At 39.3% G+C, this 26153-nt stretch overlaps 2 protein-coding genes across 3 annotated transcripts; both read right to left on the bottom strand.

The window, feature by feature from the left end:
- Nucleotides 1-2957: 2957 nt before the first annotated feature.
- On the bottom strand, nucleotides 2958-16087 carry LOC143364828 (uncharacterized). Of its 2 annotated transcripts, none has more exons than XM_076804946.1 (5): nucleotides 15896-16087; nucleotides 15418-15543; nucleotides 14817-14940; nucleotides 3334-3535; nucleotides 2958-3242 (listed from the first exon to the last, which is right to left on the bottom strand). In XM_076804946.1, exons 2-5 carry the CDS (start codon nucleotides 15506-15508, stop codon nucleotides 3186-3188), a joined length of 474 nt encoding a protein of 157 aa, XP_076661061.1. In that variant the 5' UTR covers nucleotides 15509-15543; nucleotides 15896-16087; the 3' UTR covers nucleotides 2958-3185. The 2 variants fall into 2 exon arrangements, with proteins under 2 accessions (XP_076661061.1, XP_076661060.1); XM_076804945.1 differs by having other exon boundaries at nucleotides 15900-16087.
- Nucleotides 16088-23399: 7312 nt separating this feature from the next.
- LOC143364829 (uncharacterized) lies at nucleotides 23400-24236 on the bottom strand. The gene is made up of 2 exons (XM_076804948.1): nucleotides 23994-24236; nucleotides 23400-23837 (listed from the first exon to the last, which is right to left on the bottom strand). Exons 1-2 carry the CDS (start codon nucleotides 24026-24028, stop codon nucleotides 23555-23557), a joined length of 318 nt encoding a protein of 105 aa, XP_076661063.1. The 5' UTR covers nucleotides 24029-24236; the 3' UTR covers nucleotides 23400-23554.
- Between the last annotated feature and the right edge of the window lie 1917 nt (nucleotides 24237-26153).

The raw sequence follows: 26153 nt of genomic DNA, 5'->3' as shown, positions 1-26153 counted from the left end.
TTACCCTCTGTCTGCCAGTACCGGATTAGTCAGATATAAAACCCGTCATGTTACCGGGGGCTAGAACTTTCTGTGAACAATATTTTTTAGTGTTGGTGTTAATTTTTAAAACATAAACGCATGCTCTTCTGTGTAAAAAAGAGATATTGTACATACATAGTACAAATTAAAAAGTACTAACATAGCTATATTTCAGATGTCAGTTTTATTTCGGTATCTATTTCAGACGTTAAAACCACGTCTTGAAAAAGACGTCTTTAGGGGAGTCATATCGTCGTCATTTATTTCAATAATTCATCATAGATTTGAAGATACGAATTTTGGCCACGAACTCGGCCGAATTCGCCACTGTGCGATGGCTGGCAACTTGAGGTTGTACTCACACCCGAGTCGGAGCTTTCGTTGACACATGTTTAGAAAGTTAGGGGTCTTTACTGTGGACGATACCTTGTTCTTAAGGGATCTGGCCGCGGAGTGGGGATGGGCGAGGGTGTCTTCTAGGAGCGCGAGTGACTTCTCATTACTTATCGTGGAACCATCCGGAGACGTATTCGGCACTTTAAGTAATTTTGCGAGTGAATCGATCTGGGAGCAGGAGCAAGTGTGTGAAGTGAGAACAACATAATTCCACATCGTCATTCTTGTAATATTCAGACAAGTAAGTATTTTTATTGCTACTATTTGTTATCGTTCGTGTTTTTGCTTATGCTCTTCCGCTATATTTGTTACATTGATATAACTTCTCTTAATTTCCGTATATATCTCTTTAATTAATGTTTAAATTAGTATGTTTTCTTATAAACCATGCCACAGAAATTTTGACTGTATTTTTCAATTCTAGGCAAGCAAACAATGGAAACTGCAACGTGGACGGTGGTTCAGTTCATCGAAGATGGCAGCATGGAGGCAGTGCTAACAAAGTGGTTAGAGGGCGAAAATTGTTACTGGCCACCACTGCAACGGGGTCGTTTGATGACCGCAATAAAAAAAATGGAGGCCAGTAACAATTTATGGACCAAGTACAAGGTCAAGATTTTTAGAAACAGCACTTTCGGTAAGTTACAATTTGTTCAGGATTCAAGCGTTGGAATTCGGCGGCTATTGTCTCAACTGGCGACCGCTGTATCATACAGTTTTTGTCTCGTATGTCAACACGCGGTAAGAACGCGTGTCGCCGTTGCTCGACACCGCGTAGCAACAGTTTCGTCTCTCATTGGCCGAATTTCAACGCTCGAATCCTTCAAATCGAGACAAACAAGGATTATCCGATTCGGGAGCACCAATCACGGTGCTCCACATTCGATGGTCCTTGTTATTGAAGGCATCTGCGTGTGCCTTCTCGCTCTCTTAATGTTCGTCACTCGCATCACGCTGCTTAACGCTCTTAACGTTCGTCTTCAGTCATATTTCTCGCGCTAGTTTGCTGCTCGCGCTCGTCTCGCTCAGGTCAGATTTCAAAATCTCTCGCTCGGAGACTCTCGCGATCTCGAACTGCTCTTTCGCAGTATTTTCTACAATCTTCCGCGCCACGTTACGTGCATTCTGCCGCGTGTTGAAGATCTCCGTCGCCCGCGTTAAAGATTTCCGTATCGCGGTGGCACGCGTTTCGCGTTCCGACGGCAGAAATCTGCACGCGCAAGATATCCGTCCATCCGCCGGCTCGCGATTCTCGATCGCGCTTTCTCTCTCTCGATCGTGCGCACCTCGTGACGTCCTCGTTCTCTCCATCGCTCGCGAGTGACCGGCTGGTCGTGCCGCCTGTGATCGGTCTGCGATCAATAAAGTGCAGTTTAATATCTCTCTCTCTCTCTCTCTCTCTCCGTCAAACTCTGACTCTCTACTTCCGCGACCGCGACCTACCTCGCATATATAGCCCGATGGTCCTTAATACATACACCCGAATCGGATCACCTACATCGCTCGCGGTCGTCGCACCTTCCTTACTCTCTCACATTCATTCGCACCCGCTCGCTCGGGCATTCACCTGTCGTTGCGTTGATGTTTTTCGGCCATCCGCGGACGACCTGCTCCACAAAAACGCTGGTCGTTTTTGCGTTTTCGCTGACCTAATCGGCGATTTCCGCCAACGGCTCCGTCCCCTACGTTTATGTTAAACAAAAACGAACAAACAAAAAGAAACAAAGAAACAACTGACAAACTAAAACATGAAAATAAACAAACAAACAAACTTATATTTTATATATATTTATTTTTTATTTATTTATTTTTATTTCCTTACAGAATATTTATTATATAATTTATGATAGGGGAATATTCAAAGTAAAATTAAAATTAAACAGAAACAAACAAACAAAACAAACTAAAACATCGAAATAAACAAACAAACAAACGAAAAGAAAAGAAATCATCTATAATAATAATTATGATTAATATTGATGCCGCGGCCTCTTGGAAATAACATTGTAGCGGCGTGAAGTGAGCGTGAAGAGAGAAAGAGAAAGAATGTGTCAGTACGCGTGAAGTGAGCATGAAGAAAGAGAGCGAGGATGAACAAATGAGCGTGAAGAAAGAGAGCGAGTATGAACAAATGAGCGCGAAGGAAGAGAGAGAAAGAATGAGTAAATACGTGTGAAGGAGCGAAAGAAAAGATAGAACGTAGAGACGCGTGCGTGTAGTTTTCACCAGAAGCAAACGAACCAGCGTGTGAGACGGTTGCAAACCGCGTGTAAAAAAGTAATAAAAGTGAATTCCAAGAATACAGCGTGAAAAGTGTGTTAGAAAAATCGAAGTAAGCAAACGGTCGAGGCAGGCCATGTGGTTTTTGTCAGCGCGTTGCCCTTCCACAAGGGAAAGTCCTTTAGCTTGGGGGTGTCATAAACAAGGGGGCATACTGTCGAAGGCGTTCTCACGGCTGAGGATTTTTGGGACAGCAGGACATTCTGATTCTGACTGTCGTCGTGTACAGTTGTCGTGAATAAAGATTCATAGTATTTTGTAATACGCCCACATTTATTTAAGTTAACGATATCGCGTTATCTATCTTTCTAGTACTTTCTTACAAGTGAATAAAAGAAGCCTAACAACATTATAAAAATAATTTATAATTACTTTGTATTTAAATTATATAATAAGAATTATATTTATTATTATTTTAATTTATAGTTATTATTATTTATTTTAGTTTATTTTATCGCCTGTGTGTGATGAAAGCAGCCTCTCTTTTTTTAGCCCCGCATCCGCTGGCGGTACTCCGCCCGCTTTATCAGCTTGGCCAATTTATTCTGAAACATAATATTATGCTTTATAATTTTTTAATTATTCACCATTTATTTATTATTTTATTATTTCTTCATTTATTCTATATTTACTTACATAAGAATCATAATTTAGCCTAGCCGTGGAGGTGGGCGGGGGCCCACGTTCAAATGGCCTCGGGATGCGGGAGGGCGGAAAGTTGGGCGGCAACAATTTTACCGCAATGGGCCACGGTATCTGCGAGGCCCGTGGCGTTGGGGCGGATGGCCCCTGTTCTAAGGACATTTTTTCAAATTTGATGGTGTTTGGTTCCATAATTCTGGAAAAGAAAAAAGAATTACTTCATGCGCCGTCTCGAAAATGTCGGATTCAAATTGACGCGTATTATAGTGTTGTTTGGAATTTGGAAGTGTGCAAGAACGGTTTTTTCGGGATCGTATCGGATTCTCGAACAAAGATTGTAAGTCATTGCAGGTGTGCAATAATTCGAAAGAATCGGTTACCCAATCGTTGGGACGGGTCGGAAATCCATAGGATCGAGATCAATCACTGAAGAGCAAAATTCTTCACTGATTCGTCTCGACCCCATGGATTTCCGACACGTCCGAACGATTCAGTGCACGACTCTTGCGAATTATTGCACACCGGCAGTCACTCACAATCTTTGTTCGAGAATATGATACGATGTCGAACAAAACATTCTCGCACACTTTTAAATTGTATATATCACTATAACACTTCACGACGCGTCCAACGAATCAAGTCTATTCGTCTAATGTAACAAAAATGTTTATATCTCAGAAACGGTTGACCTTTCGACCTATGTTTACTATAGCTTTTTCACTCAGCACTGTGTATCCTATATACCATATAAATATTGAATGGTTTTTTTTTAACACCCTGTATATATATATATAACATGTATCCAACGGCAGAAGGTGAAGTTTTCAAGCTACTACACGCTGTAAGGAAAATAAATTGTAGGGACAACCTGAGAATAAATGAAGGGATCGTTTGCGGTGCAATTACAAAATTGTCTCTACCTGAAATACTTGCACTTGTGAAGACCATTCAACGTTTATGAACTCAATGGATACATATATAGAAACAACTTATCGTGATCATGAATAAATTACTTCTGTGAATTTGATTGCAAAGTGGGAGAACATCGACTCGATAATTTCATAGGGTGGATAATAAAAATCTCCTTGTGGATTTTAACCAAAGAACACACACACACACACACACACACACACACACACACACACACACACCCCGCCCTAAAGAACAAATTCGGTCATTCAAAATAGGCAGAATTTTTCATCGAAATAGATAGTTTTTTGCAAATATCTCGGAAAATAAAGAGACCGCCGTACTGTGCGGACTAATGGCCTGTTTTTGGGCACTTCTCGTAATTTGGTTATTGATGTATAAATATATATCAGAAATTGTTTGCAGAAAATTAAATTTACTGTGGCGGCCGTGCAAATAGCACGCCGACGAACCGCCAATATACATTGTAAACGCGGCGGCGACCGTCCTCGGAAAGCCGCAAAGAAACACGTGAAGATCGGCTCCGGGGACGGTCGCCATCTGTTAAACAATTGACTGACGCGAGGGAGAGGTGGTCAGTCAAAGGTATGCGATCGACACTCGGTCGCGAACGTCGATACAGGGCAGTCGACGGTCCACCGACCAATAAAGACGTATACCACCGAACACGGCCTCGATCATTACACCGGACACCCACATTTACCAATATAATTAATAAATTTAACAAAGATTTTATTTTTAAAAACATTCAATTTAAAACGAAATTAATAATAAATGAAGTATATGCAAAATTAGTAATAAGAGACTTGAGCAAATTATAATAGTAGTAAACAAAATAAGCAAACTTAACAAATCACTATTCGCTATAAACAATTTCGATCTATCTTTACATTCTTATTACTTTTCCAGTAGGTGTAAAACATATATTAAAAACAAATTAAGAATACGTAAAATGACATGATGCGAGTTACATGATGCGTAGTAGACATGATGCGCCTCCCCTCAGGTCAATCAACGAATGGGGATGAGTCTTTCGGGATTTTCGGGTCCATCCCTTGGAAGAGTTGGACACCAACGAGATGGCCAGCAAACGGACCCCGGACAGCAAACGCAGCAGTCATTCCGTTGTTATCAGACTTTCGCGATCGTACGCAACCACAGCACTTTCAATCGGATCCCGTTACCCAATATTAAATTGGCGGGTAACTTTTCGGCGATACGGGTACGCGACGCGTTCACAACGGTGAATCCGAGCCTTACAACCTCGGGTGGATATACAGTGGAAATCCGCGCGGCACACTCGATAGTCGCATCGCAAAACACTGGATCAGGTTATTCGGCTATCGAAACTTGCCAGTTAGTCGTTCCTAAACCATTCGAGAGTAAAATATTATTGTTTTCATTTATTGAAACAGCCCCTTGCGGGCCACACGGGGATACCGCTCCATCTCCGTCAAGGTGGTGGGCCTCCTCGCAACGGTTCCATCGTTCCATTTGGCGGCGGCAGAGCGTGGGAAGTTATACCACATCGCCTGCTCGTTCCGCCGCCCGGTGGAGGTGGAGCTTATGCGCAGGGAGGATGAGGAGCTTGTGGCTCTGATACGCCAAGCCCGGGCGGATACGTTTGCTGAATGGGGGAAACTGCTCGCTACGGAAAACACTTCAACAAGCAAGCGCTTTAAGAGAAGCTTTCCTAGGCGTATCAAGCAGAGATTGGTGCGTGTCACAAGCACATTCGAAGCGAGATCACCGTCACAACGCTAAACTGGTGCGGATACCTACACAGACTGAGCCTAATCAAGATGCATGGGGTACTAAGTACCAAAAAGTGGGATCCGATAATCTCTGGGGATTGAAATGTACAGAAGTGAATGTGTGGCCTACCCATGTTGTCGGCGCTAGTATGTATGAGATACATCCTGACATAGAAGCAAATAACCCCAGCGTTAGGTGTTACGGAGCGACTGATACATATTGGATGATCTCGACAACTGTTGCTGGGGCTAAGGAGCAGTTTATAATTAGGCCGAAACAGCCGTTTATATTTTTCTGCAAAGGACTTGTTAGAGTTGTTTTAGCTCATGTAATTGTTAGCAAAAACAAACTTCCTTCAGGACAGTGCATTTATGCGTTGTCACGTCCGGTGGTTCGACCGTAAATGAATAAACGCTTAGATAAAGAATTAGTATTAATTATTATAGAAAAACCCGATGATGTCGCGCGAGAGGAAATAAAATAAGATTAAAGTATATGTTAGCAATTCTACGCAGTTAGGTAGCGCGGAAAAAGACTCCAACTTATCTTCCTGCAAGACACGCAGACGAAGATCAGTTTACACCTTGGAAACAAACAAGAAGAATATTATGCCGAATTACAAGAAAAGACGTCGACTTCATAAGTAAAAGAACCCTGGCAACACACAGCTGACTAATCAGGAGACATTGAGAAGATCAACTCCTCAAAATGAGTTCAGTCAGTTAGTAAAAGATCCATACGTTAGACGCGTCGTGCAATTATTAACAGTTCTTTTTAAAATCTACGAGTTTCGACGTATAAGTCCCGCGAAGTGCTCGTGAAAGTTCAGCAACTTCGACCTGCGAGCCACTGCGGAAAACCAGCGACTACAACCTGCGAGCGCCCTCCCGAAATCAGCGACTGCAAACTTGCGAGCGATCTCCAAGAATCAGCGACTCGATAAATTAATATTATTATAAAGCGAAACACTTGTAAGCCCTCTAGCTTATGCGCTATACAAAATCCCTGCTTGTAAAGTAAAGTCAAACTTCGAATATCTGATTCAGCACCTAATTCTGAATAAATCGATAATTTTGTTGTTTTTTAAAAATACGGATACAACTTATTTAATCAATCCTCAATTTCCCGAATCGTAGCCGATGAATGCAGGTAGGTTCAAAACTGCGACTTATACCCAAAAAATTATAATCCGCCCCACCTGGGACATAACAAAAATTGGTGACAGCGGTGGGATAAAGCGCAGTGACAAAGACCTTTGATCAACAAAATATTAGAAAGTTTTGGAAAGAACCTTCAATATATGAGTATGTATATCGGAAAATTAGTCCAGAGAAGCTGCTATCAATCCTCAGCACATCAACTTGTATGGGTAAACCAGTGATAAATTACATCAGAAACCCTGATATCCCAGAGACCAACTATATAAAATCGATGAAGGTAATAGCGGGACAAAGGATCAATTCAGAAAGACAACAATGCCTGTCCCAAGGCCGAATTATCGCCCAGAGGAAGAGGTGTTAGAAGAATTCTACGGGCCTATAGATGGGATAGTACCGACCCACTATCCAGAAACATACCGGAACCTCCTGAATCTGTACTGTGTCGTCGCACCACGACAAGAGACGTCCTATATACCTCACTGAAATAGGATATGTCGTGCGTGTTATGGCCGCCTGATCAGAAGGGAACAATGGTATTGTGAAGAAGGAGGCTGGCACATCTTGTGTCAGCTAGATCCAGCCCAAACCTACTCCAAATATGGACTGCCCGCCGGGAATTTTCCGGACCGAGACGTACGGAGGAGACGTATGGACTACCGCCCCGAAGAGGAGGTATTGGAGGAATTTTATGGGCCGATAGATGGGGTAATACCACACCATTACCCTGAAACGTACCGGAATCTTCTAAATTTATACTGCGTGTGTACATCACAGCAAGAAGCATCGTACGTGTACCACCAAAATAGGATATGCCGGACATGTTATGGCCGCCTAACCCCAAGAGAGCACTGGTACTACGAGCAAGGGGCTGGCACATCGTGTGTCAGCTGAACCCGGCCCACACCTACTCCAAATGCCAAGACTGCGGTCGGCAACTAGGAAGGGTCCGTCAGGCATGGGAGTGCACGGAATGCATCGAAGAGAACTTCGAAATGAACGTGGACGAGTGATGACCTGATCCACACTGGCTACGCCCAAGAAGTAGTCACCCGATGGTGACAAGCGCACCCACACCATGTACACATTTTTTTTCTTCTCATCCCATTACATTTGGATCCTTCAGTGCAGGAATATTAGCAGTCCTTATAATCCTCAAATTTATAAAGGTGTCACGTCCGGTGGTTCGACCGCCAACGAATAAACCCTCAGATGAAGAATTATTATGAATTATTATGGACATCCGATGATGTCGTGCGAGGAGAAGTAAAAATAGGATTAAGATATATGTTAAAAATTCTACGCAGTAAGGTAGCACGAGAAACGACTCCAACTTTTCTTCCTGCAAGACACGCAGATGAAGTTCTCAGTTTACACGCTGAGAACAAACAGGAAAGGTGTCCAAATATGCCAAATTATAAGAAAAGACGCCGACTTCATGGTAAAAAGATCCTGTCGGCGTACAGCTGACTAGTCAGGAGACATCAAGAAGATAAAAAGATGCAAGGTAGAGACTCCTGTGCCAGCATCTTTGAAAAACAAAGGATTGTGCATCTTATAAAAAGGGGGACCAACTCCTAAAATTCAGTTATAAATAGTCAGTCAGTCAGTCAGACAATCGTGAACAATCAGTTATTCAGTCATAGTCAATAGTCCAGTAGTCTCTTTTGAAGTTAAAATAGTTCGTTCAGTTGTTTCGCGACAAACCGTTTCAAAGACCAGTGTCAGCAGTCGGAGTATATTGTAACCGAATTCGAACCCGTGATCACGGTAATATTAATATTATTATTATTATTATCAAACTATTTATAAGCACTCCAGTATATGCGCTATATAAACCATATTTGTAAAATCAAATTTGTAATCTCTGATTCAGAACCACACTTTGAATAAATCAATAATATTGTTGTTTTCAAAATAAGGGTACAAAGTTATTTAAACGATCCTCAATTTCCCGAACCATAGCCGGTGTATGCAGGTAGGTTTGAAACTGCGTCCTATCCTCTTAAAATCGTAATTCATCCCACTCGGGACGTAACACTATCAAAGCTTGCAAAGGAGTATCTTTGTGTTATGGCAACATCTGTTCCTTCCGAAAGAGTATTCTCAAAGACTGGCGAAATAATTAGTAAAAAAAAGAAATAGATTAAAAGACAATATAGTGAATAAAATATTGCTTCTTAATATGTACAAAATAAATCCTTTATTATGTCTATTTCGTACATATTCGCTTTATCTACGTTTTTTTCTTGCCGAAATGTTCCAGTATTTCCACTCGCGGCATTTCTATACTCATGTCAGGTCCGAAATCACAGTCAAATTTAAAGCATCGAGATATTTGAAGGAATCATTTGGCAATCGATACATATAGTATAGAAACAGCTTATAGTGATCAGGAATAAATAACTTCTGTGAATTTGATTGCAAAGTGGAAGAACATTGACCCCTTCGACTCGATACTTTCACAGAGTGTATTAAAGAAAGTTTGTTGTGCATTGTAGGTATTAACGAAAGAACCCTCCCCCGCCCTAAAGAACAAAGTCGGTCATTCAAAATAGGCAGAATTTTTCATCAAAATAGGCAGTTTTTTGCAAATATCTCGGAAAATCAAGATACCGCAGTACTGTGCGGACTAATGGCCTGTTTTTGGGCACTTCCCGTAATTTGGTTATTAATGTGTATATATATATATAAGGCGCTAAAACTCAAGGAACGTAAAGAATATATTTCGCAGAAGTTATAAGGGAATAGCAATCCCTAAGACCCGTATCCTATAAATTCCAAATTCAAGAAAACAAAATCTATTCAAATTAAAACATTGATAAAGAAATAATGAGGAAATACCTGCAAAATTACTTCTTAACCGTTGAAAACGAAACATGAGGCCCTGGGGTGACCGAGGAACCAGTGCGTGAGGTAAAGAGCGAACCAGCACTGCATCCGTTGGCGAACCTCACCCATTTGAAAACACTGAAAATAAATAATAACATGTATCACTCAATGAATACATATATAGAAACAACTTATAGTGATCATGAATAAATAACTTCTGTGAATTTGATTGCAAAGTGAAAAAACATTGACCACTTCGACTCAATAATTTCATACCTCCCTTCATATATTAATGTATATATATATAAGGCGCTAAAACTCATGGAACGTAAAGAATATATTTCGCAGAAGTTATAAGGGAATAGCAATCCCTAAGACCCGTATCCTATAAATTCCAAATTCAAGAAAACAAAATCTATTCAAATTAAAACATTGATAAAGAAATAATGAGGAAATACCTGCAAAATTACTTCTTAACCGTTGAAAAGGAAACATGAGACCCTGGGGTGACCGAGGAACCAGTGCGTGAGGTAAAGAGCGAACCAGCACTGCATCCGTTGGCGAACCTCACCCATTTGAAAACACTGGAAATAAATAATAACATGTATCACTCAATGAATACATATATAGAAACAACTTATAGTGATCATGAATAAATAACTTCTGTGAATTTGATTGCAAAGTGAAAAAACATTGACCACTTCGACTCAATAATTTCATACCTCCATCATATATTAATGTATATATATATAAGGCGCTAAAACTCATGGAACGTAAAGAATATATTTCGCAGAAGTTATAAGGGAATAGCAATCCCTAAGACCCGTATCCTATAAATTCCAAATTCAAGAAAACAAAATCTATTCAAATTAAAACATTGATAAAGAAATAATGAGGAAATACCTGCAAAATTACTTCTTAACCGTTGAAAACGAAACATGAGGCCCTGGGGTGACCGAGGAACCAGTGCGTGAGGTAAAGAGCGAACCAGCATTGCATCCGTTGGCCAACCTCACCCATTTGAAAACACTGGAAATAAATAATAACATGTATCCAACGGCAGAAGGTGAAGTTTCCAAGCTACTACACGCGGTAAGGAAAATAAATTGTAGGGACAACTTGAGAATAAATGAAGGGATCGTTTGCGGTGCAATTAGAAATTGTCTCTACCTGAAATACTTGCACTTGTGAAGACTTCATTCAACGTTGATGAACTCAATGGATACATATACAATAGTATATCATGAATAAATTTCTTCTGTGAATTTGATTGCAAAGTGAAAAAACATTGACCACTTCGACTCAATAATTTCATACCTCCCTTCATATATTAATGTATATATATATAAGGCGCTAAAACTCATGGAACGTAAAGAATATATTTCGCAGAAGTTATAAGGGAATAGCAATCCCTAAGACCCGTATCCTATAAATTCCAAATTCAAGAAAACAAAATCTATTCAAATTAAAACATTGATAAAGAAATAATGAGGAAATACCTGCAAAATTACTTCTTAACCGTTGAAAACGAAACATGAGGCCCTGGGGTGACCGAGGAACCAGTGCGTGAGGTAAAGAGCGAACCAGCATTGCATCCGTTGGCCAACCTCACCCATTTGAAAACACTGGAAATAAATAATAACATGTATCCAACGGCAGAAGGTGAAGTTTCCAAGCTACTACACGCGGTAAGGAAAATAAATTGTAGGGACAACTTGAGAATAAATGAAGGGATCGTTTGCGGTGCAATTAGAAATTGTCTCTACCTGAAATACTTGCACTTGTGAAGACTTCATTCAACGTTGATGAACTCAATGGATACATATACAATAGTATATCATGAATAAATTTCTTCTGTGAATTTGATTGCAAAGTGAAAAAACATTGACCACTTCGACTCAATAATTTCATAGGGTGGATAATAAAAATTCCCTTGTAGATTGTTATGACACACAGCCATTTCCGAGGAAAGACCATTAGACCTCGGGATACTTTTACAAGGGTCTCGAGAAGGCCTAAGCATTTTTTATATACACGTTACCAGTTAAGGCCTAATCGTCACGGGTTAGGCATCCGCGTAGTGCGTGAGGGTTAGAGACCCTAAGGCAGACCCCTTGGGCCATCAGTTTGGGGACCCCTAATAAACATAGTTGCCAGATGACTGGAACAAAGTGACTCTTCTGCCAAGTCCTTGGAAAATCTAGCTTTTCCAAGGAAGCATTGTTCCCAAACTCGATGATCCTCGCCCTCATGGGACAAGGGGGTAATAAACCATAGGCACGTGCTGGCCACTTGGGCCCTTTTTTTCGTCACGCTGCTCTGGGGTCTGGCAATCGTCACGTGCTGGTCTAGGCACTTTCTCTACGCGTTTGACTTGGGGTGGGGACTTCCTCCACCACCAACAGGGGTTGCATACAAATGACTCCTCCCTCAAGTCAATCAGCAAGTGAGATTTCTTTCCCCCAAAAATGGGACCATCTCCCACTCTTCTCCAAAGTCACCACCGAGGTGAAGAGCGAGCTGACCCCAGAGCAGAAATTAGATACAAACTTGTTCTCAAAGGAAACCGAATAATCACCAGTCCGAATGTAAACTGTATATAGTCATTGTTCTAATAAACCAAAGTTGTTATTGCAAAGGAAGGTGTCGGGTCATTAATTCGACAAAATAACACGCAGAACCTCTCCTACAATTGCGAGAAACTGCACGACATAACATAGATTTTAATGAAAGAACTCTCCTCCATCCTAAAGAACAAATTCGGTCATTGAAAATAGGCAGAATTCGCAATGGAGACTCTGACAGTTTTTTGCAAATATCTCAGAAAATAAAGAGACCTCCGTACAGTGCGGACAAATGGTCTGTCTTCGGGCACTTCTCGTAATTTGGTTATTAATGTATATATTAATGTACAATAACCAGCAAAACTGAGTCTACACTATTTGAAGCAACATAACTTTTTAAAAATTAGATCAAATGACTTGAATTTTATTGAGAAGTTAGAAGGATTAGTTTATTAGACGAGGTGTAGGAAGGAATGGGAAGAGGTGGAAAGGTTGCAGGAGAGGTTTCTGAGGTGGGTCCTAGGAGTAGAGGGGTACGCACCGCGGTATATGGTGCGGTAACAGCTGCAGAGGGAGTTGTTGAGAGGGAGGGCGGGGTTGAGGGCATGGGGGTACCAGAAGAAGTTGAGGGTGGAAAAAGGGGGGGAGCTAGCTAGGTTGTGCTGGGAGCAGGGAAGAGGAAGGGGCAGAAGGGGAGGGGAGGTAGTAGGGTGGGTGAAGGAGTGACGGCGTTTTTGGGAAGAGAGGGGCTGGACAGCGGAGGAGGCGGAGGAGATGATGGAGGAGAGGATAGAGGCAGTGAGTGAGGAGATAGTGAAAGGGGAAAAGAAGAAGCAACAGGGGAGAGATGGGAAAAGATAGGAAGCGCAAGGTACAACATGTGGTACGGGAGGGTGAAGGGAGAGCGGATACCGGGGTATCTGAAGAAAGGCTGGGGAGAGAGCAGGTGGCAAAGGGTGGCCAGGTACAGGTTGGGAAACGAGATGAGAGGTGGAAAGTATTGGTTGGAGGAGGAGAAGAAAGTATGTAAGGTCTGTGGGTGAGAGGAGGAAACGTGGGAACATGTGTGGGAAATGTGTAAGGGAGGGTTGAGGGGAGTGGTTGGCAGGGGATGGTGGGGAAGTATTAGGGGATGAAGGAGGAGAGGAATGGATGAGGAAGGTGGATGAATGGAGGAAGAGCAGGAATGGAGAGATATGGGAGATGAAGTAAATGGAGAGAATGCATAGGAATGGAGTGAAAGTGAGAGCAGCCGAAAGAGGAGGTCCAGGAGGCATGGGAAGGATGGGTGAGGTGCAGGGAGGGGAGAGAGCAGAGAAGCATGTATGTGTGGGACAGGGAAAAATAATAACGCGGCGGATATTAGTGAAAGATCGTTCTCTCTCTCTATGGCGTGTTTTTAGGACACGTTTAATTAAGTTAGGGTAAGTTAGGATAAGTTTAAGGTTAAGATTGGGGTAAGAGGGAGATGTAATTAAAATTGTAACCCCGAGGGGAATCAATAATTGATATATATATTAGACGAGGTGTACAAAATTTTTGAAAAAAATTTTAATTGGTCGGAATCGCAAAAGAAATAGTAAAAGTTGGTTTTTTCAGCTTTTTTATCAGAGCCTGTATTGAAAATTTAAGGAATGTATTTGATTTGCTCGAATAAATTATATCTACGCTTAAAATTTCACAGATATTGGTTAATTCGATTACGAGTTATAAACGATTAAAAGTGTGGTTTTAAGTCGAAAATCATGAAAAACGGCAATTTTTCCACTTTTAAGCGTTTATAACTCGTAAACGAATTAACCAATATCGGTGAAATTTTCAGCATGGATGTAATTTACTCAAGCGAATCAAACACATTTTTTAAATTTTCAATACAGGCTCAGATAAAAAAGCTAAAAAAACCAACTGTTACTATTTCTTTTGCGATTCCGACCAATTCAAACTTTTTTCAAAAATTTTTTACACCTCGTCTAACAAACTAAACCTTCCAACTTCTCAATAAAATTCAAGTCATTTGATCAGATTTTTAAAAAGTTATGTTGGCTCAAATAGTGTAGACTCAGTTTTGCTGGTTAGTGTATGTATATAAAGCGAGAAAACTCAAGGAACGTAAAGAATATATTTCGCAGAAGTTACAAGGGAATAGCAATCCCTAAGACCCATATCCTATAAATTCCAAATTCAAGGTAACAAGATCTATTCAAATTAAAACATTAATAAAGAAATAATGAGAAAATACCTGTGAAATTTCTTCTTAACTGTTGAAAACAAAACACGAGGCCCTGGGGTGACCGAGGAACCAGTCAGTGAGGTGAACAGCGAACCCACATTGCATCCAATGGCCGGCCTCACACTTGAAAACACTGAAAATAAATAATAACATGTATTCAACGGCAGAAGGTAAAGTTTTTAAGCTACTACACGCGGTAAGGAAAATAAATTATAGGGACAACCTGAGAATAAATGAAGGGATCGTTTGCGGTGCGATTAGAAATTGTCTCTACCTGAAATACATCCACTTGTGCACTTCATTCAACGTTTATAAACTCAATGAATAGATATATAGAAACAACTTATAGTGATCATGTATAAATAACTTCTGTGAATATGATTGCAAAGTGAAAAAACATTGACCACTTCGACTCGATAATTTCATACCTCCCTTCATATATTAATGTATATATATATAAGGCGCTAAAACTCATGGAACCTAAAGAATATATTTCGCAGAAGTTATAAGGGAATAGCAATCCCTAAGACCCGTATCCTATAAATTCCAAATTCAAGAAAACAAAATCTATTCAAATTAAAACATTGATAAAGAAATAATGAGGAAATACCTGCAAAATTACTTCTTAACCGTTGAAAAGGAAACATGAGACCCTGGGGTGACCGAGGAACCAGTGCGTGAGGTAAAGACCGAACCAGCATTGCATCCGTTGGCCAACCTCACCCATTTGAAAACACTGGAAATAAATAATAACATGTATCACTCAATGAATACATATATAGAAACAACTTATAGTGATCATGAATAAATAACTTCTGTGAATTTGATTGCAAAATGGGAGAACATCGACTCGATAATTTCATAGGGTGGATAATAAAAATCTCCTTGTACATTTTAACCAAAGAACCCTCCCGCGCCCTAAAGAACAAATTCGGTCATTCAAAATAGGCAGAAGTTTACATCAAAATAGACAGTTTTTGCAAATATCTCGGAAAATAAAGAGACCGCCGTACTGTGCGGACAAATGGCCTGTTTTCGGGAAAACTTATCAAAATGTATACTCCAAACCTAATCGCCATAATACGTACTTACAACACACGGCACTGACACGAATGGCTGCTCTGAAGTGAATACTGGCCGACGCTTGCGAGCGAATGTTCGATGGCATTCCTTCGACCGCCTTCGGAACCGATCTTCGCTTCTTTCTCTGCAGCTTCCCGTGGACCGTCGCCGCGCCGCCGCGTATACAATGTATGTTGGCGGTTCGTCGGCGTGCTTGCCGCTGCGCGATGCCCAGGCTGCCACATGTCCATTTTCATCTGTCTTTTTCGGCGGTTTATTTGACTTCGAATAATTTCCGGAGGCGCGTTCGAATGCTGTAACGAGGACAGAGCAGTCAAAGACTGGCGCGCGCGTTGCAATGTATGTGGTTGTATCGCCCAATGACAAAGCAAGGATCAAATAAAACTCTAGTCTATATATAGACACTTATGAATCGTAGTTCTTTTTAGACCTTTGAAATTTTGAATCATTTCATTTTTGGTTTAATTTAGCTTCACACATGAATTTATTGACTCTGTTGTAAACATTTATTTCATAATAAAAAAAGAGAGACCGAGGTGTGTGCATGAATAATAGTGGTAAAGTATTTTTAAGTTATAACATTCGCAAAACATCGTATCCGGACCTAATCTAATCATACATTATCATTATTAGGATCATACTCTTATGCAAATGCACGTAGACTTTTTGACAGTGATACTGAAATAAATGTAATGTAACAATTACAATTTTTATTCTGTTATAACGTCTGACACCTGATCGTTCCATACTCCGGGTAAAAAAAAACATGTCCACTTAGGACCCTCCTCCCTATAAATATCCAACATTTAATAAAATTGAAAGATTCCCTTTTCAGTTCCTTTCTTATTCGTTATCCAACACGCCGGTGTTTCCATCTCGTATTCATCAGTCAGCTACACATCTGTAGGTAATACCATACCACAGACGAGGTATAGGAGTAGACCAATCACCCAATGTATTATTCTGTCTCACGCTCGGGGGGCTCTAGAGCCCCCGTACTATTCCGTGTCACATCCTACCGTATCATCCAGAACTAATATTGTGGAACCGATATTCTACAATGGCGCTGTTGCTGATATAATTTTAAATCTCATGTCGAGGATTCATATGATGAATGAAACAAAAGAATGTTGTTTCCTCTTAATTCCATTACGGCTGACACGCGAGTGCATCGAAGGAGACGTAATGTAATAATAATAATAACGTAACGTCTCCGGCTGAGAATATTTTGGTCCCGGATCGAATCCCGCATGGAACGATTTTTTTTTCGTTAAACACTTTTTTCTTGTTCTTTCTACTACATCAGTCGTCTTCCCTGTGCAATTACAACTACAACAGTGTAATAACATAATTATAAAAAATTAAATTAGTTCAATATTAGCCAAAAGTAAGAATGTAGTTTAAATTTAATTAAATAAAATACGACGTTGATATCATTAATTTCATTTGACTATTTAATAGCTACTTATTCAATGTACTTCTGATATTGCTTTTCATTCGCAGCATATATATTCTAATAAATTTAATTATTTGGGATTGATAAAAGATTGAACAACAATATTTATAATAACTAGTTTTGAACATTTTTTAAGGGTAATTAAATTTAAAAAACAAAAAGAATGATTTAAAAATACAAAATATATTTCAGTATATACCATTAAACCCGATTCTTTTTAATTTTTTCAGTTTAAATTTTACTTTGGTATTGTTCCGTCACAAGACAAAACAAATATTTCAATATAACCAAACATCTGGGTGGCAGACTTCGGCCTACCTCCAGTTTATCATGTTTGTAATGCACTAGCATTTATGGTAGCGGCCCGGGACAAAATTTACAACACTTTACCGGGCGCAGGTTTATAACGCCTTTCCGGACCCATCGAGTGAGGGTACCGCGCGTCCACCTCGGCACAAGGTTACCCTCCCTTTGGCAATGGTAGGCGCCAACGAAGATCAATGACAATGATTGACCAATCACGAACAAATTAGAAGACAGAGATTCTTAGACCCCACCCACACCGAGATTAGCTGCAAGGAGTGAAGAGACGACAAGACCAGTCAACCAACTAGCCTCAAATAAACAAGTATTCCTCCGAGCAACCGTAGAGTCGTAGTCCACCAGAGCAGCAGCGGTCGTAGTATCCGCGTATTTCTTTTTATTTCTTCGGTTCTGTTAACGTCAGAGTCGATAGTGCAAACCGACACGGACAAGAGTGTCCCTTGCACTGCATTCCAGACAGAGTTGGGCACTATTTAGATAACAAATTATTTAAATAAGGATTCGAATCAAAGATATTTTATCTTTATTCGTTATTCGAAAGTTCGAATAAAAAAAGTATCTCTGTCGAATAAATAATTTTATTAGACGAGAATTTATCGGACGAATAGAGAGAATTTTTTTTATTCGAAGCGGATTTATTCGAACTTGGAATAAATTTTCATCTTTTATCTGTATCTTTTATTCAAAGGCTTCGGATAAATCTTCGAATAACTTTTGCCAGCTCGAATAAGCGGCGACGAGGTCCGACGAACGCCGATCTTCAAAGACCCAGCGACTGACAAACGGTATACAATGTAAGCAGATGGAGAATCGCGCACGAATGAAAGTTCAAACTTTTAGATTTTTCAATATACCTCCATAAAATTGCGGCGAGTGAATTGAGGGGCTTTTCCTGATGAAAATGAGTCCAAACTCGAGTGTAATCGAACAATTTTATTGATACGTAATGTTACGATAAAAATTAAAATCTTGTTGAAGATAATCCAAATGATGTCGTGTTTGGACTCATTTTCATCTGGATAAGCTCTACAACTTATTCGTATTAAAAATACTATTCGCATTAACACTATTCCTACCGAAACTTCGCGTATACCTATTTCTACCGCGACCGGTCAAATGACCGGTCTGTAGCACAACTTATATTTTTTAATATAGAATGAAGATAATAGCCAATTTGACAGTATAAAAATATAGTTTCTTTTATTTAGGAGTATATAATGTATATTTTATTCGTTTTCACCGCATAATATTTCGTTTACTATACCCTGTTGGGCCTGATGTTCCCCTAAACATATTATGAATAGGTGCTCTTCCAGGATTAGACCCTTCTTTTACTTCTTGCCAAACAGTTCCGTCTATAGCAGTTTCGATTACCTCTTCCTCATTCTCGCTATCGGAAGTAACTAAAAATCTCCTTCTCTTTCGTCCTCTACGTACGTTCGAAACATTCCCTTCGTCCTCATCGGTGTTCGAGTCGTTCTCAAATAGATCATAATTTTCCGTATTGTCATTTGCAATATCAAAAATTTCGAACGTCTTTACATTTTGGGAATGAATATTCAAGGGATAAAATAAAAACTAAAATATAAAAATGTAAATCAAGATGGATAAAAAAATGAACAAAAGATAAAATGTGAAACTTGCTACGAAGTATTGTTGGTTTGTTCACTTTTTTGAAAGTGACACTTATAACGCGTAATACAATAGAAAATAAAAGTAGAATAATAATAGAATAAAAATACAAAATAGTAAAAGACTGCCGAATATGCTCCTTGTAACTTTCACGTTTTGATGCTCTCTGTCCAGCTCACGAGACTTTACTGATTTGAATTCGTGAGAAGACGTCTAGGCATCTCCTTCGGCTATGATTTTATTTATTTTACAGTCATAGTAGATAAGACGGTGTAAGAAAATCCGAGGTTCTGGACCGCTTCGGATACCAATCAAGCAAATAAAGACCGCGAGGCCGATAGGCGAGCGAGGACTGTAAGCACTTTTCGGCTAAAATCATGCCACAACTGCATTACCTTCCGTTTGTAACGACTTTATAGTTTCGGAATTGAGTCTTTGAAAGAATACTATTACAAAAAGATATAAATCGATCTACCGGTCAAATGACCGGTCGTGGTAGGTAAGACAGACTACAAATTTTTCTCAGAAAATAAACAATAAAAAAAGAAGTAAATATTGAAAAATGTATTATACGCATATTGTAGGAAAAGTCGTGAAGTTTAAAGGCGATTCAACTACGTTGTATATAGGAAATTCTAATCGAAATTTTAAAAACGGTCATTTGACCGGTCGCGGTAGGAGTTTGGACTCATTTTCTTCAGGAAAAGCCCCTAACAATTCACTCGTCACAATTTTATGAAGGTATATTGAAAAATCTAAAATTTGAACTTTCATTCGATGCGGGTTTCGATGGCGGACGAAAAGATTCTCAGCCGGAGACGTTTTACGGCCTGCACCAACCGAAACTGTTGAGAGTCAGAGTTATATATTGAAATGTAACGCAAATAAAATATTTTATACTGCAGTTTTAAGTTTCTACACTGTTTTCCTCAATATAAAAATGTTCAATATTACATAATACACCTACAAAACGATCAGGAGGCATCGAAACAATTGATTTTTTTTTTAACGACGATGCAATTTATAAAAAAATAAGAAAAATTGTTTCAGTATTATCTAACTACTGAATTTTTATAAAACTGGTATCTCGGAAACTTCAATTCGAAATGTGCACTTTCTTCAAATGATTGGACAATTCAATTATCCAATTTTCTTAAACATGTTTGTATAATCTGGAAAATCTTTAAAAATTACACATTAATAATCACGATGAGACACAAATAACATAATAACATAAACGTGGTCAACTGAAAACTTCGATATAAAATCGGCAATTTTATGCTTTCGGATTTATTTAAAAATCTATTTTGCAGCCAAAAATTCTGAAAAAGTCTCAGTCGTGTATGATATTAGGTAGAATATTCAAGAATTCTTTCGTAATTTTTTGTTGAGAATGGTACGACTAAAAATTAATTTGGTTTGGAGACACTTTTGACCATCTTATCTGTCTTTGTCTTAAAAATCAACAAAAAAAATTATTTAAAAAATATATAACATATTTCAGTATACGCCATTAAACCCGATCTTTAAAAAAGATTTCTAGTCCAAATTTCGCATTGATATCTTTTTTAGTTTAAATGTTGTAGCAAAATGTGCGCCTCGCCGAACCACGAATCGATTGTGCTAATCGATTGCGGCTCAGGCGCTCGAAACTTTGGTAACGTGAATTCGGTGGAACGCGTCGAACAGTCGAGCAGGCAGCTCACACGGACAGAATAGAGATACGCTTGTGTGTAGCGCGTGCATAGTAGAAGCAACGTAAAGGCTCGTACAGACCTGAAGATTTCGACGAACATTGCGCCGAACGGCGCGCCGAACAGCGAACGAAACGCAAAATCGACATTCATTTCGGCGAACCGAACGGCGCGATCTTGCGTTTCGTTCGCTGTTCGGCGCAATGTTCGTCGAAATGTTCAGGTCTGTACGAGCCTTAAGGAGACGACGGTACGAGAGCCAACCCTTCACGTGGGACGGCGAACAGTGGTGCCAAGGCGGCAAAAAATCCTTTTTATAAATTTTCGATTTTTATAAAAAAAAATTATTTTTGTATAGCCTAATAGTACGTGCATGATGTGCCAGTCAGATTTTTGAAAAAATTTTTTTTACGGAGATATACGCATGGTAAATAACCATTTCCTCGCTCCTGAGAATTCATCAGTTTTCAGTGCGATAGTTATGTAATTACTCCGCCTATAATTGAATACTTAGGGGTCTACAAATCATATGGGTTATTGCAAATGGCTTCAACTATTAACTGGTAAAAAAAATTTTTCCAAAAAACGTTGTTTAACACTAAGTAATATGGACTAACCTGAATTCCCTTTGCGTTACGCTCATTTTTTATTTATGGAGGAATACAAAAAATCCTTTGAATAGCTTCGATTTGGAACTAATCGTTTTGGCAAGTTATAATATTGATCTAGCTTTGTGCAAAAAATCATGAGATACTTCGAGATGCTTTCGTCGCAATTTAAGTTCAAATATCAACTTTCGGAATTTCCAAGAATGAATCGCGTGTATGTCACGATTATTTGATGTTTCAGGTGGAATTTTTAAGGGATACATATCAGATAATAAAAAAAAATGACATTCATACATATAAAAAAATATTTAATAACAATTTTTTATGTTAAATAAACAAAGTTTTCGTTCACTGGACCACTGTCGCAAAAATGCAACAGGTATTTTTTGGTAGTGCTCCAATGAACGCTATAAAAATAATTTATGTAAGATAAAAAAAATTGTTATTAAATATTTTTGTATACATGAAAAATTAATAAATCATATGCACTTCACATTTTTCTTTATTAATTAGAAATATTCCTAAAAAATTTCACCTGGAAAATCAAATAATCGTAGCTTCCGCACGATTCACTCTTGGAAATTCTGAAAGTTGATATTTAAACTTAAATTGTGACGAAAGGGTCTCATGAATTTTTGCACAAAGTTAGATCAATATTACACCTTGCCAAAACGATTAGTTCCAGACCAAAATCTATTAAAGGATTTGTTTTATGCTTCCATAAATAAAAAATGGGCAGAAAACAGAGATTTTCGATTAGCCCATATTACTTAATATTAACAACTTTGTGCAAAAAGTTTTTGCCAAATAAGCGTTGTAACTGTGGTAATCTTTCCACAGATTTTCAAACAAATTCGTTGGATAGTTTCATTTTACAGATTTTTTGCCGCTTTTTGGCCATTTGGCACCACTGTGCGGCGTCACGCTGTTATGCCGCAGGAAGGGGTAGATGAAGAGTATCCTCGAATAAACTCCAAACTCTTCTAGCACAACTTAGGTTTATTTGGGAATAGGTCGCCAAGCAAGAATACAAAGCGATTTTGTACACGACGAATAACTTTGTAACAAACGAGTCGACTGACGGGTTACGTGTAACTTCTTCTCTGTGTGTGTGTCTTTCTGCGCCCTTTCGCAGGGCCTTATATAAGGGTACAACTATGGAAGTTTGGTGGGGATGGATGACACTAGCACTTAGAGATAGGGAATGACGTGGAGGTCGGAATTTTCGCAGGGTTGGACTTTAATCTGAAATCTCAGTACCAGTGAGTAATTTGCCTTAGTCTAGTAGATGAGAAAGCCCGTGAGTTCTGACTCATCTATTTGTCTGACTTATCTATAGAGAATAGATAAGTCTGGTAGTCTCGCATAACAACGCGATTCTGGCATCACGACTGAACAAGTGTGATCGAGCTCGATGAATGCGGTAGTGTTTGTACGTGTCGTACTGTTATGCCGCAGGAAGGGGTAGATGAAGAGTATCCTCGAATAAACTCCAAACTCTTCCAGCACAACTTAGGTTTATTTGGGAATAGGTCGCCAAGCAAGAATACAAGCGATTTTGTACACGACGAATAACTTTGTAACAAACGAGTCGACTGACGGGCTACTTGTAACTTCTTCTCTGTCTGTCTCTCTCTCTCTCTCTCTCTCCGCGCCCTTTCGCAGGGCCTTATATAAGAGTACAACTATGGAAGTTTGGTGGGGATGGATGACACTAGCCCTTAGAGATAGGGAATGACGTGGAGGTCGGAGTTTTCGCAGGGTTGGACTTTAACATGAAATCTCTGTACCGGTGAGTAATTTTGCCTTAGTCTAGTAGATGAGAAAGCCCGTGAGTTCTGACTCATCTATTTGTCTGACTTATCTATAGAGAATAGATAAGTCCGGTAGTCTCGCATAACATCCCCTTCCTTATTTTAAAAGAATATACCTTGGTAAGGTATGTTCTTTTTACAAGATTGGTTTGAGTACGGTTTTACGCTTTGACGGTTTTACATAAATTGGTACGGGTTCGTCGCTAACTTCATCGACAGTGAATGCTTGGTCATTTTGAGGTTTTGATGTGAACCTGACAGAATACTGAGGTGACGGTGTCGTTACATTTTCGTTATAAACGTGGGTACCTCCTGTATTGAAACAGTTTACATACTGATTGCAAGGTTTGAAGCATAAACTTATGAGTTTCCAGACTTTTAATTTGCATAATACATATAATAGAGCTAGTAGGATTAAACTAACGGTGATAATTTTAAGTGTGGTCCAGATGGTTTCGGTTATACCTAAAGATATGTGATGAATTAAAATATCTTCTTCTTCTTTACACGTTTAGAGTAAAGTTGTATCCAGATGGGATTTAGAATTTTGATGATGGATATTTGATATTTCCTACTTTCTGGGAATATATGAATTGCTTGCGCTATACATTGGTCTTGAAATGATGAAGTGAGAACTGGAGTCGTTCTTTCACAAATTCGGATTTTCTCGAAGATTTTACATTTGTGAATATCCATAGACTCGACAGGGCTGTAGTATTTAGTTGTGCTGTCTAGTAGTATATATCGAACAGTTATGCTAACTACATACATTAGTTTGTCCCGAATAAGGGGGATTGGTACTAGTTGATAAAGGTTATATTGTTCTGGTTCAAGAATTGGAATTTTCATTTCAAAGCAAAATTGTGTATCATGTAAGACAAAAGTATTAACTTCGATGACTCGTTGATATAGGAAGGCTGATTCTTTCGTGGCAGGAAATAGCATCCTTTCAGCTCCAAATTTGGATTCAATGCTTTTTAGAATTGTTACTAAGTCTACTGAATTTAGCAATGTGGGGTCCAATTTTCCTTGGATTCCATTGTTGATTAAACTTCTGAGTTTGTGTGTTAATTCCCCGTATTCAGTTACAAGTTCAGATAATAAAGTTGCTGTACTGAGTTGAATTTGTCGCTGTTCTATCTTATCTGTAACCTGATAGATTGCTTCAGTGGTTACATTTATGAATGATTGAATTCTATCACGATAATTGGAAAAGTCTTTAACAATGCCTTTTACAATGGTTGTTTCTTTATCTAGGTGTACGGCTAAACTTTTACTATCTGTATAAAGTTTATCAAGTTCCGAATCGTAATATTCGGCGTCCTTTTGACTAAGGGTTCCGAATAATACATTGGCTAAATCTCCAATGGGATTCAACCAACCACGTTTTACATGTTTACTTCTATTAGGTAAAGTTATGCCTATACTGTATAACATACGCCATTTTTCGTTAATATCGCGGTTAAAACGTTCGTGTAGGAGACGATAAGTTTGATTAATTACCGGATTTCTACTAAGTGCATCAGCGTTAGAATTCAAACATCCCTTTTTGTATTGAATCTCGTAATCATACTCTTCTAAAATGATCCTCCATCGCGTCTGCATGGCAGTTGGGTTTTTCATGTTATTTAGCCATTTCAGTGGCTGATGATCAGTAATTATAACGAACTTTCGACCATATGAGTAGGGGCGGAAGTGCTTTACACTCCAAACCATGGCAAGCATTTCGCGATCCGTGGTTGAATATTTTTGCTCAGCTTCGTTTAGGGTCCGACTTGCAAAGCTGATTGGTTTTTCTTTTCCGCTCTCATCTTTTTGTGCCAGTACCGCTCCTAAAGCTTCACCGGATGCATCAGTAGATAAAATGAATTGTCTTTTAAAATCTGGGTACATGAGTACACGATCTCCGCAAAGTTCTGTCTTCAGATGTTGAAAAGATTCCTCTTGTTGTTGCTTCCACTCGAAGTTCCTGTCCTTTCTCAGAAGCGTATTCATTGGTTTAGCTAACTGCGAGAAATTTGGGATAAATCTCCGGTAATATCCTGCCAATCCTTGGAACTGCTTGACATATATAGGGGCTTCATCTGTGACAGGTATGCTATGCTCGGTCAGTTTTGTCATAGGCAGTGCGTCGCCTGGCAAAGCAAGGATGTCCTCAAACTCTCGCGATACCTTCCTGACTAATTCAATAGCTTTCGGATCTGTCAAATGGGCTACCCGTGTATTTTCGTCTAATAATTTTAAACGTTTTTCTCGACCCTCAATCGAGTCCTTACTAAAATGTAGGATCCTATGCAAAGTACCTGTTAGTTCTATCGTCCTATGCTTGGTATCTATCTTGGCTTCCTCCCCCTCAAGGAACGGCATGCCGAGTAACCCGTCTTCTTCTATAGGAAAACTATCTGGTACTATTGCTAAAATATGTTCACGATTTCCTACTGTAAGTTTAGCTTCTCTGGTTGAGACGACTTCTCTATCATCAATTCCATAAAAACGATTGATTCGCGCTCGTGTAGGTAAAACAACTGCTGCTGCTGCTTTTATTAAATTTATTCTCGCTCCTGTGTCTAGGAGGAATACTCGACTTGACCTGCTTTGTCCCATTCGGAGAGCAATTGTAATGTTTCCTCGATTTGTAATTCCTCGGTCAGATCCCGTGGGTTTGTTGACTGTATAAACCTGTCTTGATTCTTTCGTTCTCCTGAGCAAAACGCGTTGTTCGTCCGTTGACCGAA

This window comes from Halictus rubicundus, unplaced genomic scaffold, assembly GCF_050948215.1.
Source record: "Halictus rubicundus isolate RS-2024b unplaced genomic scaffold, iyHalRubi1_principal scaffold1031, whole genome shotgun sequence".
Classification (NCBI taxonomy): domain Eukaryota; kingdom Metazoa; phylum Arthropoda; class Insecta; order Hymenoptera; family Halictidae; genus Halictus; species Halictus rubicundus.
Note: the sequence above shows the minus strand (reverse complement) of the source record. Positions and strands in the feature narration are given on the sequence as shown.

Coding starts and splice junctions, on each gene's coding strand:
- LOC143364828 (XM_076804946.1), bottom strand. CDS start 15,508: ATGCTGGTTCGGTCTTTACCTCACGCACTGGTTCCTCGGTCACCCCAG. Junction 14,941..15,417: donor GTTAAGAAGTAATTTTGCAG/GTATTTCCTCAT, acceptor ATTTATTTTCAG/TGTTTTCAAGTGTGAGGCCG. Junction 3,536..14,816: donor GTTAAGAAGAAATTTCACAG/GTATTTTCTCAT, acceptor TTTCTTTTCCAG/AATTATGGAACCAAACACCA.
- LOC143364829 (XM_076804948.1), bottom strand. CDS start 24,028: ATGTATAGCGCAAGCAATTCATATATTCCCAGAAA. Junction 23,838..23,993: donor AATTCATATATTCCCAGAAA/GTAGGAAATATC, acceptor TATCACCGTTAG/TTTAATCCTACTAGCTCTAT.